This window comes from Melanotaenia boesemani, chromosome 13 (genome assembly GCF_017639745.1).
Source record: "Melanotaenia boesemani isolate fMelBoe1 chromosome 13, fMelBoe1.pri, whole genome shotgun sequence".
NCBI lineage: Eukaryota > Metazoa > Chordata > Actinopteri > Atheriniformes > Melanotaeniidae > Melanotaenia > Melanotaenia boesemani.
Genome location: NC_055694.1, coordinates 7,251,451 through 7,262,953, shown reverse-complemented (window position 1 = coordinate 7,262,953; position 11,503 = coordinate 7,251,451). Strand labels below are relative to the sequence as shown.

At 37.2% G+C, this 11,503-nt stretch overlaps 2 protein-coding genes across 3 annotated transcripts; one reads left to right on the top strand and one right to left on the bottom strand.

Annotated features, from left to right (window-relative positions):
* Nucleotides 1-923: 923 nt before the first annotated feature.
* LOC121651742 (glucose-induced degradation protein 8-B homolog) lies at nt 924-4,686 on the bottom strand. 2 transcript variants are annotated; one of them, XM_042004146.1, is made up of 5 exons: nt 4,522-4,686; nt 4,099-4,226; nt 3,786-3,982; nt 3,293-3,490; nt 924-1,669 (listed from the first exon to the last, which is right to left on the bottom strand). In XM_042004146.1, exons 2-5 carry the CDS (start codon nt 4,217-4,219, stop codon nt 1,496-1,498), a joined length of 690 nt encoding a protein of 229 aa, XP_041860080.1. In that variant the 5' UTR covers nt 4,220-4,226; nt 4,522-4,686; the 3' UTR covers nt 924-1,495. The 2 variants fall into 2 exon arrangements, with proteins under 2 accessions (XP_041860080.1, XP_041860081.1); XM_042004147.1 differs by having other exon boundaries at nt 4,099-4,686.
* Nucleotides 4,687-6,058: 1,372 nt separating this feature from the next.
* Nucleotides 6,059-10,095, top strand: dnajc5aa (DnaJ (Hsp40) homolog, subfamily C, member 5aa). Its single transcript, XM_042004151.1, has 5 exons — nt 6,059-6,220; nt 7,066-7,194; nt 7,289-7,502; nt 7,594-7,765; nt 7,854-10,095. Exons 2-5 carry the CDS (start codon nt 7,085-7,087, stop codon nt 7,955-7,957), a joined length of 600 nt encoding a protein of 199 aa, XP_041860085.1. The 5' UTR covers nt 6,059-6,220; nt 7,066-7,084; the 3' UTR covers nt 7,958-10,095.
* Nucleotides 10,096-11,503: the final 1,408 nt, after the last annotated feature.

Below are 11,503 nucleotides of genomic sequence, written 5' to 3'. Positions count from 1 at the left end.
TGAGTGATCCATAATAACCCAATTATTTATCAAATTTTCTTAACAAAAGAGCATAATCACTACTATGTTGTTAAAAGACATTGACACAATGTCCTGTTAAACTTTCCACCAATCAGAGAGCTTAAAATGACAGTAATGTCCAATCTGGAGCAGCCAAAGATAAAAGAGTGAACATAAAATTATTTATCTGTCTGAAAAGAACAACGAATAATGATCCTCTGTGGTTGGAATAAAACCAATATGTTTTTGTTGCATGGTGCTGCCAAAAATTTGGAGTTGTTTGAGGATTGTAGGCTAATAATACCATAAATGACTGTAAATAGCAAAAAACGCCTGGAGGTAAAAGTGAAAATATGAAAATGGTTTGTTTAAATGCCATTTTTGTCTCGGGAAAGCAAAGACTTGACAGGATGATGTGCAGATGAGAAAAGTTTTGGTCACTCTTGATCTGTGTGTTATTTATACAAAATACTGCTAGCAATACATTGGTTTTTTTTGTCTTTATGGTGCTATATCTACTAATACATTGATTTTACATAGTTCATAACTTCATAATCTGACAACAAAAAACTGTCCTGAAAAAATGTTTGTATGCTAACTGTACTTCAAAAGATGCATTTTTAAATAATAAAAACCAGGCAGACCAAAAATAGCAAAAATATGCTTAGAGTTTTAGGGTTTAACAGGCTTGAAAAGAACTTGATGAGCAATTCAGTTAATGTTAATCAGGTGTGTTGAAGTTGGGAAACATCTAAAACATGCAGGGCAGTAGGCCCTGAGAACCAGGATTGATAAACACTGCCATAAAGAGACGATCTGACTTCATGGTTTGAAAAGAATGATGCTGATATTAAAGCAAATCTCCAAACATCTTAGTAAGTAAACTTGCTAAATAATAATGAATTAAAACTACTTCACCATTATAACGTGTAGCTTGCCATTTATTTGAAAAATATTCACATTTTGTTAATGAAATTTCAATTTTAAATTCACTTTCTGACCTGAAACCATCCACCAGCTCAGTCTAAACACATATTCAGCAAATGAGAGCATTTATCACGTCTCCACGGGCTGAGCAGCACAGCCCCTCCTTCATCGGGAGTCCAGATTTCAGCTCCATACACAGTAACAAATCCATTTGACAATCTTAGTAGAAATGTAGTCTTGCTGGGGAAAATGGTCACAATAAATAATGCCAACATCTCAGGCTTTAAAAAGACAAAATATAAAAACAGCTATTTGAATTTGGTTTTCACCAAGATCCAGCTAAAAAGATCTGTAAATAAACAGAATTAATTCTGTTACTTAGCGATAACAACAACCTACAGTTTGCACAATGAGGTAAGTTTTACCTGTCATGAATGAAATGTGGGAAAAAAAAACAACAAAACAATGTAGAATCTGTTTATACATACATGTCACCTGGTAATCACACAGTCACTGACTGATTATAAATTAAGGGGATGTGGAAGGTGGATGCGCTTGTCTGTAATTTTCACTTGGGATCCTCGATGGTGCCCGTGCTAAGGTCAGTCATTTTGGGATATTTCACCTTCTTCTGGTCCAGCTCATTCTGAGCCCACAGCAGTAACTTCAGGAGTTTAGCCAGTTTGGGCGTAGACTCCCTGTTTTCATAGTCCAGCACAGCTTGGTTCACCTCGCTCCAGACCTGTACATCAAGATATAAAGGGAAATTAAAATAAACAAATTCCTGACTAGACTATTTATGACCTATGTTGACTGTGTTTCCTGTAGCCTCACACACCTCGGCCTGAACAGGCAAACAATTTAGCCGTGTGCTTGCAGACATCAGATCATCTTTTTTCATACAGCAGTAGCACACATGATGTGGGTCTGACACATGTAACAAGAAAAGCCAAGTCTGTGTCTGAGTAAATGGAGATGTGCTTTATACAGAGCAAATATTGTAAGGACTTAGCTGAGCACTAATTAAATTTAATAATTTTTTTATTCGCTGTTTTTATTTTATGCTACACACTGTGGTAACCATGACTACATATATGGGCAGGAGAAATGGCCTTATCTGTTTAAAAGAATTCAAAGCACAGGTGCACTGTACTTGTAGCACAATTAAGACAATTTTAGTAGATGAAAACATCTTACAATTTTTTTATTGATTTTATGTTTTTGCAGATATTTCTAGACTTCTTTTTGTTTGGTATGACTGCAGTCTTGTCTGTAATGATTGTTGATTCAGTACTTTAGGGCAATTTTCTGTGCAAGCTGAGAATTAAGTATTATTTTATCTCTTATCTTATAATTAATTACAAAGAACAATTTAATGTTCTTTGTCTACTTTCTTGCCACTATTGTACTACATGCCTATTCAGCTAACCCTTATAAAAAAAAAACAGCCATTAGTTGAAAATGAATATAAGAATAAATATAATAAAATATTAAGTTGTAGGCTTTCATAACAAAAATTGTACATGGCAGACATGTCATATTCAGCAGAGAATGGGAGCACAAAGAGGTCACATCATGTCCATCAACTCTGATAAATGGTAAAAAAAACAATAGAAAAAATGACATCTGTTAGTTTTAACCAGCTGGTTTAAACATGTGAATAAAAACAACTGTGATTATGGTTGCTCAATCACACACAAATGATTGCAGTTACACCGTTATCTGTTAATTGTTAGCAAATATTTAAAGAAAACTTGGTGAAACTGCAACACAGACTGTTTTCCTACCCCTGGTTCCACCTGCTCTCACCTTCATTCATATTCATATTTAAGGTCTAAATATATTAGAAGAAGATATGTGGGGTTCTAACTATGTTTTGACCAATTTGTCTCCATTTAGCTTTTTATGACTGCGGTGTTAAATTGTATGAAGTCTTGGTGTCTTAAAGCTGTGTTTTAACTTAAATCTGCATGTTTATGAAATTTAGTTTTAGTGTTTTGTTGCGTTCATTGTTACTGCCTACCTTGGCCAGAATATAGATTTCAAATCTCAAGAGTTTTATTTCCTGGTTAAAAAAGGTTTAAATAAATAGTAAAAATAAAATAACGAAATCATTCACTCCATCAGCCAAGTAAATAATATCACTGCTCAGATGTATCCAAATATATAACTGGGAGTCCTTAAATCTGTTTGATTTAAGGACTCCCTATTTATGTCCCTGGGTTCAGAACCAAATGATTAAATTAAATATGTTAAACTACCATATTCAATAATGCCATTATGTCACGTTGGTCTGAAATAATGACATTAAATAATTACAATTAATTCCAATCATTAAGTAAATAATCAGAAAAGACCAGCTGACCTTTTGTCGCTGCATCATGTTGAGCAAGTCTCCAAAGGGCGACTCCTCTGGGTTGTCAAAGGCCAGAAGGGCTAGCGTTCGCTCCATCTCTGTCAGACACTCTCGGCTTTCTTCCCCTTGCTCTGCAAGTTGTGTCTGAGCGAATTCAAGTGCTGACTCAGTTTCTCTTAGCCTGATTAACTCAATCAAATGCTGCTGCTGTAAAAGAGGAAACAAAAAAGTTGATGCTCAAGCTATGTCACGGTTCATCATATATTTCCACAACTTCCTATTTTAGGAGGGAAAACACCACAATGGGCCATAGGCAGTCTGAGTTAAATATGGGGTTCAATGTTAATTCAAATATCAGCAGGACTCACAACAAACTCTCGCTGCTGTTACGTCTATAGTCTATTGAGTCCATCGATGATATGTCCTTAACATTACCTTAATAAACAAACAACAAATGTTTTTTCTTGTACTAAAATTAGCCCAAAACTCAATGTGAACTTACCTGCAGATGAAAATACAAGTATCGATTGGTATCAAGCAGCTCTGGGTGAAGGCTGTTGATGAGTGCAATAGCATCCTGTATCTGGCCCTTTAGAATCATCTCTCTGATCTTTATCCGTTCATCCAAAGAGTCCAGGTCCACACTCGGTTCCACCCCAGACTCCATCCTGAACTTCTCCGCTGCCTCCTTGAACCCCTCTTGAGGCATATAAAACAAAGAGATAAATACATTTTCATATTATTTATAAGCCTAAGAACGTCTAGAAATTGTATATTCAGATTGCAGTCACTGCCTTAAAAGCGAGATTTCTCACCTGTCACCAGGTAATTCATAATGAGCCGATTCATGTCTGCTCTCTGTATGTGAACATTGTTTAATTTGTCCATCCACTCCTCTTTTGTGATATCCTCTGGCTTTTCAGCATAACTCATCATTGGGATCCTGAGAAGTAGTAAGACGTGCGGAACGTGAGCAAGTCTGGCACAGCTTGGTGTCACAGTCTATCTACACGAGCAGTAAACGTTACAACAAGGCAGATATCAGAACTAAATGCACACCGGGGTATCACATACTGCAGACAACTAATTTACCTCAATAACAAGGTATTTCTGCAACTAACATAACATTTTATACTCTATGAGGATCACTAATAATCATTTGAAAGTTCAACGAGCCTTCCAAAACAAACCCCTATCCTACTGAGCAACAGTCCTGACCGTGTGTTTTCTCATTTTACCGTGCAAACGCGGAGTCCGGCGATTATATTTTCGCACAGGAAGGAACGGAAACGTATAAACAATGTTCGGTTCTTTCGTTTCGTTTACGATTATGAAAAAAAAGAAAAGAAAAAAAAAAACTCAAAACCCCAAACACACGACCAAGCTTTTCCCAGCTAGCTAATAAACCAGGCTAACACGATAACCTCGCGATAGGAACGTCACTCCTGCGAGATCTTCGATTGGTGAGGATTGTGACGTCACGGTTGCCGAGGCACACCTGCGAGGGAACCAACTGGAATTTGCGAGCAAATTTCGATACTATTTCAATAAAAGTCATGTAATTTAATTAATATAAAGCATAGGCTTAACTAATTTATACATGCCGTCAAGTCACTACTATTACAAGGCAATTCTTGTAAAAAATTAGATGTACAAACATCTCAGTTTAGCAGTTTAAAAGCAGTTTATTATTTATTTAGCAGTTTAAAAAAATGATCACCTAAATAACTTGCGGTCTTTCTATTTATTTAATTTCAGTAATAGATCAAATTTAAAAGCATTTTAACTTGCTTACATTTGATCCATTATACATCCACTCTTCATCCATTCTTGGTTATAGCCACAGCTGTCCTGGGGCAGACTGAGGGAAATGTGGCTGCTAATGTTCGCCAGCAGAAGAAATCTTGAAAATGTTAATGAAATGTTAATAAATTAATTGAAAAAAAAAAAAAAAAAAGAAGAAGAAACTAAAACAGTTAAGCCATTCAACTCCAGCACAGTACAGGTCTTACTGCTTTTGTACATATTTAAAGTTACAGTTTATTATCTCTAAATTTAGACAATAATGCACAATTCATCAGGACGAATTCAAACGAGATGTCCCATCTCGTTTGAATTCTTGTTTGTGTTGTTCTGACTCTCAAATGAAAGTCACTTTGGATAAAAGCGTCTGCTAAATGACTGTACAATAGAATAGAATAGAATAGAATAGAATAGAATAGAATAGAATAGAATAGAGCACATATGACATGTGATGGAACAGGAGATTCTCATCGTGGAAGTGCAGTAACTGTGTGATGCTATCATGTCACTATTACTAAGGATTGTTTCCAACATCTTGTTGAATCTATGCCATCAAGAAAAGGAGTTTTGAAGAAGTTTGGAGGTCTAACCGGTATCAGCAAAGTGAACCCAATAAAATGGCCACTTCATTATTACATATTAGAGTTTATGATTTGGTTTATTTGTTGAATGGTTTTCTTATAAAACTTTTAGGCTAAATCAAGATATAAATAAAATGTTTTTAAAAAAAGTACACCTCACTATTTCAAAGTGTCACAGAAGTGTTGATTTCTTGCGAGGAGTGTTTTAAAAAAACAAACTATTTCTGCGATTGCAAATCTTAAAATATAACCTTCTGCTTTTTCATTTTTCTTTTCTTTTCTTTTCTTTTCTTTTCTTTTCTTTTCTTTTCTTTTCTTTTCTTTTCTTTCACGTACAGCGTCATTTGTCATTTTTCGGTGCACGCGCACGTCGGCTCTCCATGGGCTTCAAGGGGGCGGAGTCAACAGACTGCTGCAGCTGTCCATGGTCGTGTAGTGGGAGCCAGAGAGGGTCCTGGTACGTGCGAGATGCGGCCATAGTCACGCTACACCGTCTAAAACCAGAACGTGCCCCGGATCGTTCGTTTTGCAGCGCATCTGAGCCAACTGTAAGGTGAGCCATCACGTGCGTTTCGATTTTTTCTTATTCCTCTATAAACTCTGGCCCCTTGCCCTTGAAATTTTCTGCTGACGATCCATCCCTGTTTTGCATCAAGAGCAGGCCAGGAAGCAAACCAACATGGATGCTGTGCGCTGTAGCAGTGCAGCTGATGATGCTTGCTCTGAGATTATGCTCTCAGCATCGTCCTCGTATCTAATCCTCGATGTGGACGATTTATAGCCGGATGCGATTTGCAATGGGAAGAAAAGCGACAGTCGGTTCTCATATAATTTAGTTTCCTGTGGAAAAAATGAAAAAGATAAAGAGAGCTTTAAATAGATGAGTGGCTTTCATTTCTGTCGAGATGACACCCGTTGAGGCAGCGTTATTTCTAAGAATGACTTAAGGGTTTTTATTTTATTTTTATAGCATTTCTCGCAACCCTGCCCTGATTGTCTGCAGGGATGTCAGTTTCTGATTTACTTAAAGCAGCATAAGCATCAATGGTCTGCCAAGATGCCACACTATCAGTATAATCACCTACCACACTTTATATCACTGGTGCAGCCGCCCTGAAAATCTATAATAACAATAAAAATAATTAAGGTAATGTAATTAGCCTTTCATTATTCCCATCGTGTATTTCTTTTTTTTATATTTCACACAGAGCTACATTTCAGCACAGCTGTGTTTAACAGTGAGCACTGGACTAGCTGCTGCCTGCAGTCAGGAGCATTCAGCTTTCAGCCACACAGGCCTCTCTTCGGTTGAAGGCGTTTTCGTCCTGATGAACAGGTTTATGAAGCACAAGTTGCAGCCAAGTGGTGCATTTTTACATTTCTCCTTTCTGTGTCCAGCCTGTGGACGTGAGACATCATGGCTGAACACCAGAGGCAGCGCTCTCTGTCCACTGCCGGGGAGTCTCTCTACCATGTGTTGGGAGTGGACAAGCTGGCTACAACAGATGATATTAAGAGGTCTTATAGGTAAAAGGCTTCCCTGTGTGACTTCCCAATAGGAAAGGTTTGGTCCAGTCTGCTGTCATTCTAATCCCTTTAATTCTATTATTTTCTACAACAGGAAACTGGCGCTAAAGTTTCACCCTGACAAGAACCCTGACAACCCAGAGGCTGCAGATAAGTTCAAGGAGATTAATAATGCTCATGCGATTCTGAATGACCCCACGAAGCGGAACATTTACGATAAATATGGCTCTCTGGGACTATATGTGGCTGAGCAATTTGGAGAGGAAAATGTCAACACTTACTTTGTCCTTTCGAGCTGGTGGGCAAAGGTAAGATGAGGGGAAATGTCTGGACCTATTACCATCTGCTCCGGTATAATGACAGCTCAGAGTTTGTTTTCATGAATCTGCTTGCTTGCAGGCGCTGTTTGTATTCTGTGGCCTGGCCACTGGATGCTACTTCTGTTGCTGCCTGTGTTGCTGTTGTAACTGCTGCTGTGGAAGATGTAAACCCCGGCCTCGGGAAGGCCAGGATCAGGAATTCTATGTGTCCCCTGAGGACCTTGAGGCTCAGCTGCAGTCTGATGAGAGAGGTGAGTCCAAGCAGCTTGTGTCACAAACTTTGTCAGAGGATTTATAATGGAAAAAATGCTTGAAACTTGGTTTTTGCTTCTCAAACAGAGGCTGGCGGTGAGCCCATAGTTTTGCAGCCGTCAGCAACAGAGACAACCCAGTTAACATCAGATGGGCACTACACCTACAACACCGACACTGGCTTCAACTAACCTTCCGCTTCCGTCAGACCTGGCCTGGGGTCCTGCCTGCTTCCCTGCTCCACTTCAGTGAAATGAAAGAAAGAGGCAATCCATCTTTCCACTTCAGAAAGAGAGCCATGCAGAGGAGAGGGACAAGTAAGCATGGCCTATAAAAGGAACTAATGAAGTCACATCCCCTTGCACCCCTCCCTGATCGTACTTCCCCTGGTACAAGAAGAAAAGAGAAACAACAAAATTGTTTCCCTTTTATTACTTCTTTTGTTTTCCTTAGCCTTTAACCACACAGGTCGCCTGCCCTATTTTCCCTTTCCCCATAGTGTAGCATGCACTGTGCAGAAAACATCGTCTCCAGATTTTCTTTACTCCTTGGCAACATTTGTTACTTAGCGAGAATCATAATGTATGTGCAGTAAGATTCTGATGATTACAGCTCACAAGGAGAAGAGGATGGTGAAGTTTACACAATATTTTATGCTGAACGATTGAAGAGTGAGGGCTCAGGGAGGTGCTGGTTGGAGACATGCATTTGCTGGCTTAGGCAGTCAGTGCCATCATTAAACCCACAAGAACCGAGCTATCACCCACATTTACAGTTTGCACTTCTGATTTGCAGTCGATATAAACGCCACCTGCCGTCATCTGACCTAGAGTACGTCTTCGGCAATGTATGTGTTCATCTTCTGTTTGCTCCACTTTTGAGTGTTTTTCATGTGAAGGTACACAGCTTTATTTACAGACTACTTGCAGGTTAGTACCAGCTGTTCTCCCCGACAGAAATCTGTCGTCGCAGGAAGTGGACCACTTTCCCCATCTTGTTGCAGCAGGCTGTTATTTAGATCATTTTCACTGAAACTTTAACATTGATTTGTAATGTGCATTACAAATTTGATACGGTATGTTTCAGTGATGTGATAAATCAGGAAGATTTAGCTTTTATTGTTATATCAGCAGCTCTAAAATTGATACTGACAAAGGAATGGCACACGAAACAGCTCCATTTCAAATATTTAGTTGTCATTAGAAGATCATTTTTATTTTCCTGAGCTGAGCTGCGGCTGTCTTTTTCTTTGTTTTCTTATGATTTATAACAATGACAAAAACACCACAAGAAGTGGAGACTCAAAGGAGCTCTTTGTTGCTTTTATTTTAGTTCTTTGCGCCACATGAAGCCAAGGAGCACCAAGTAATCCAGCTGGCTCTGATCAGAGCTTCTAAAAGGCTGATATATATGTAGGTCTCCATCGGCTGCAGTGCAGAGGATGACTTGTTCAACAAGCTCATAAGTTAATGTGATGTGAAGTTGAGAAAAGTAAAAAAAAAAAAAAAAAGAAAGAAAGAAAAAAGTCATGTTCATCAACTTTTTTGTGTTTTGAACTGAAGTCCAACGAGTCTGATATTTTGTCTGATGCTGTGATCTTTTATTGTCGTCATTTTTGAATCCGTGTAGGTAAAGAATCTCGTTGGGCGTATCATGTGTGAGCCAGTGCCACAGGCAGCTCTGAGAAAAAAAGATTTTTTATACCACTCAGTTTGCAGATATTGCCACACATGTTTGCCATAGATTGCCACAAACATCTTTGCCATCTCAACTGCTAATAATGTGTTTCAATGGTTTACAATTGGTGAACCCCTCTAGCCCACCCTCTGCTATTAATGGTATGGATGTTGACTTCTGTGGCCCTTGTATGATGTTTCCTGTAACCACTGATGAAACATAGATGTTCCTGTCATGGCTTTTTCATTGAGATATTGAAAAATGCTACTGTAAATGTTCTAATTTGAATGCACTGTGTGTTTAAAAAAATTATAATGGATCAATGATCAGGAAATGATTCCATAAAAATTTACATAGTATATAGTGTAACTATAGTGAAATGGTTATATGATGCATTTTTTGGAATTTTATTTATTTCATATACCGTCATGTTTCAGATGATGAATTCCTCATTTTAACTGGTATGGTGTTGTAATGTAACCATTAAATTTTGCAAGGAATGATTTAATGGTAAAGGTTGCTTGTACATACACTTGGCCCATATAAAGTATAAACCTTAACGTTTATGTTGTAGCATGGTAATCGTGTGTCTGGAAGAAAACAAGTGGATCAATGAACTGATTTGCTGTTGTTGAATAAATGTTCCTCAACATTTTGACTCATGTCCTTATGAAACAACCACTTTTTTATTTTTATTCTTTTGTTATTGTTTGTTGTGTCTACTTCTTTTATCACCTTATTATTATTATTATTATTATTTTAAGAAAATTTTTATTTAAACAAGCAAATCGTTAAGAATGAATTCTATTATTTTACAGTAATGGTCTGGCCAAAATAAAATTAATATAATTATAATATAATATAATATAAAAAAAACCCACACTTTTCATTTACCTCCCTATGAATAACATCAGAGAGATAAAAATACAGGGTCTTCTTTAGAAAGAAAGAAAATCCTTTGCTAGTTGATGTGATTGACAAACAAATGGGAAAAAATAGAAATTTATAACTTTTTTTCTGTGGTTAAGTACACAATTTGAATTGTTCTAAGACTGGATTAAAACTAACATATTTTTGGAATGTTTTATTTTTTATCTTTAATACAGTAACAGTGTGGCTACAGTTACAGTACGTAATTACATTAATTAAAAAAGGAAAACTTTTTAGTTAATGTAATTGATTTTTTGTAACAGAAAAACAATTTTTGACATAAAAGGTTTTAAGTAATACTGACATCACAACAACCGTCTGACTGCCCCCCACCCCCAGCATTCATACAGCATCCTCTCATCAGCTGCCTTCATGAGTGATAACTGACTTTCCAAGCTGTTGACAATTTATAATGATGATCTAAAAGTGTTCAGTCCACACATGTGATGACTGTGTGAAGTTAGTTGGCTGACGTTCTGACAAGTTTTTCTTGTTATCAGTGAAGTATGAAAAAAATGAAAAAATATCAGTGATTGTTTGCTTTCATGAAATTCTCTATTTCTTTATTTAATTAATCTTTCTTTATACAGGTAGTCCTACTGAGGCACACTGTCCCATCTACAAGAGAGACATTTAGTTATAGTGAAAGTTACAGACAGCTATAACAATACAGAAAATAAATTATGAGTCTTGAAAAAAGAAATGCCTTGTTTCTCACCGCATTCCTCTTCCAGCTACACATTTTTTTTATCACATGATCACTTACCACCACACACCCCCCCACCCCCTCGCCCCCATTTACTCATTTATTTTTAAAGTGTCATTCACATGACATTAGTGTTTGACAGACTAAAGGTTTCATCCACCTGAATATATATATATATATATATTTATATAGTTTTACTGCCAAATAAATATTGTTACAACAATGATGTATGAACCCCTAATGTGATATGATGTAATAACCCCTTTTCTTTTATTCTCATTCTTCTTTTGGAAGATGAAGTCATTTTGCTTTTAAAGCAGTAGCAAAGAAAAACTAAAATATGCCAACATTTTCTTCAAACCTTTACTGTGGAAGAGATACAGCTTCAGGTGTCAGCTTGTATTACCAGCAGATGGAGACAGAC

Coding starts and splice junctions, on each gene's coding strand:
- LOC121651742 (XM_042004147.1), bottom strand. CDS start 4,219: ATGATGAGTTATGCTGAAAAGCCAGAGGATATCACAAAAGAGGAGTGG. Junction 3,983..4,098: donor TATGAATTACCTGGTGACAG/GTGAGAAATCTC, acceptor ATATGCCTCAAG/AGGGGTTCAAGGAGGCAGCG. Junction 3,491..3,785: donor ACTTGTATTTTCATCTGCAG/GTAAGTTCACAT, acceptor CCTCTTTTACAG/CAGCAGCATTTGATTGAGTT.
- dnajc5aa (XM_042004151.1), top strand. CDS start 7,085: ATGGCTGAACACCAGAGGCAGCGCTCTCTGTCCACTGCCGGGGAGTCT. Junction 7,503..7,593: donor TTTCGAGCTGGTGGGCAAAG/GTAAGATGAGGG, acceptor GCTTGCTTGCAG/GCGCTGTTTGTATTCTGTGG. Junction 7,766..7,853: donor GCTGCAGTCTGATGAGAGAG/GTGAGTCCAAGC, acceptor CTTCTCAAACAG/AGGCTGGCGGTGAGCCCATA.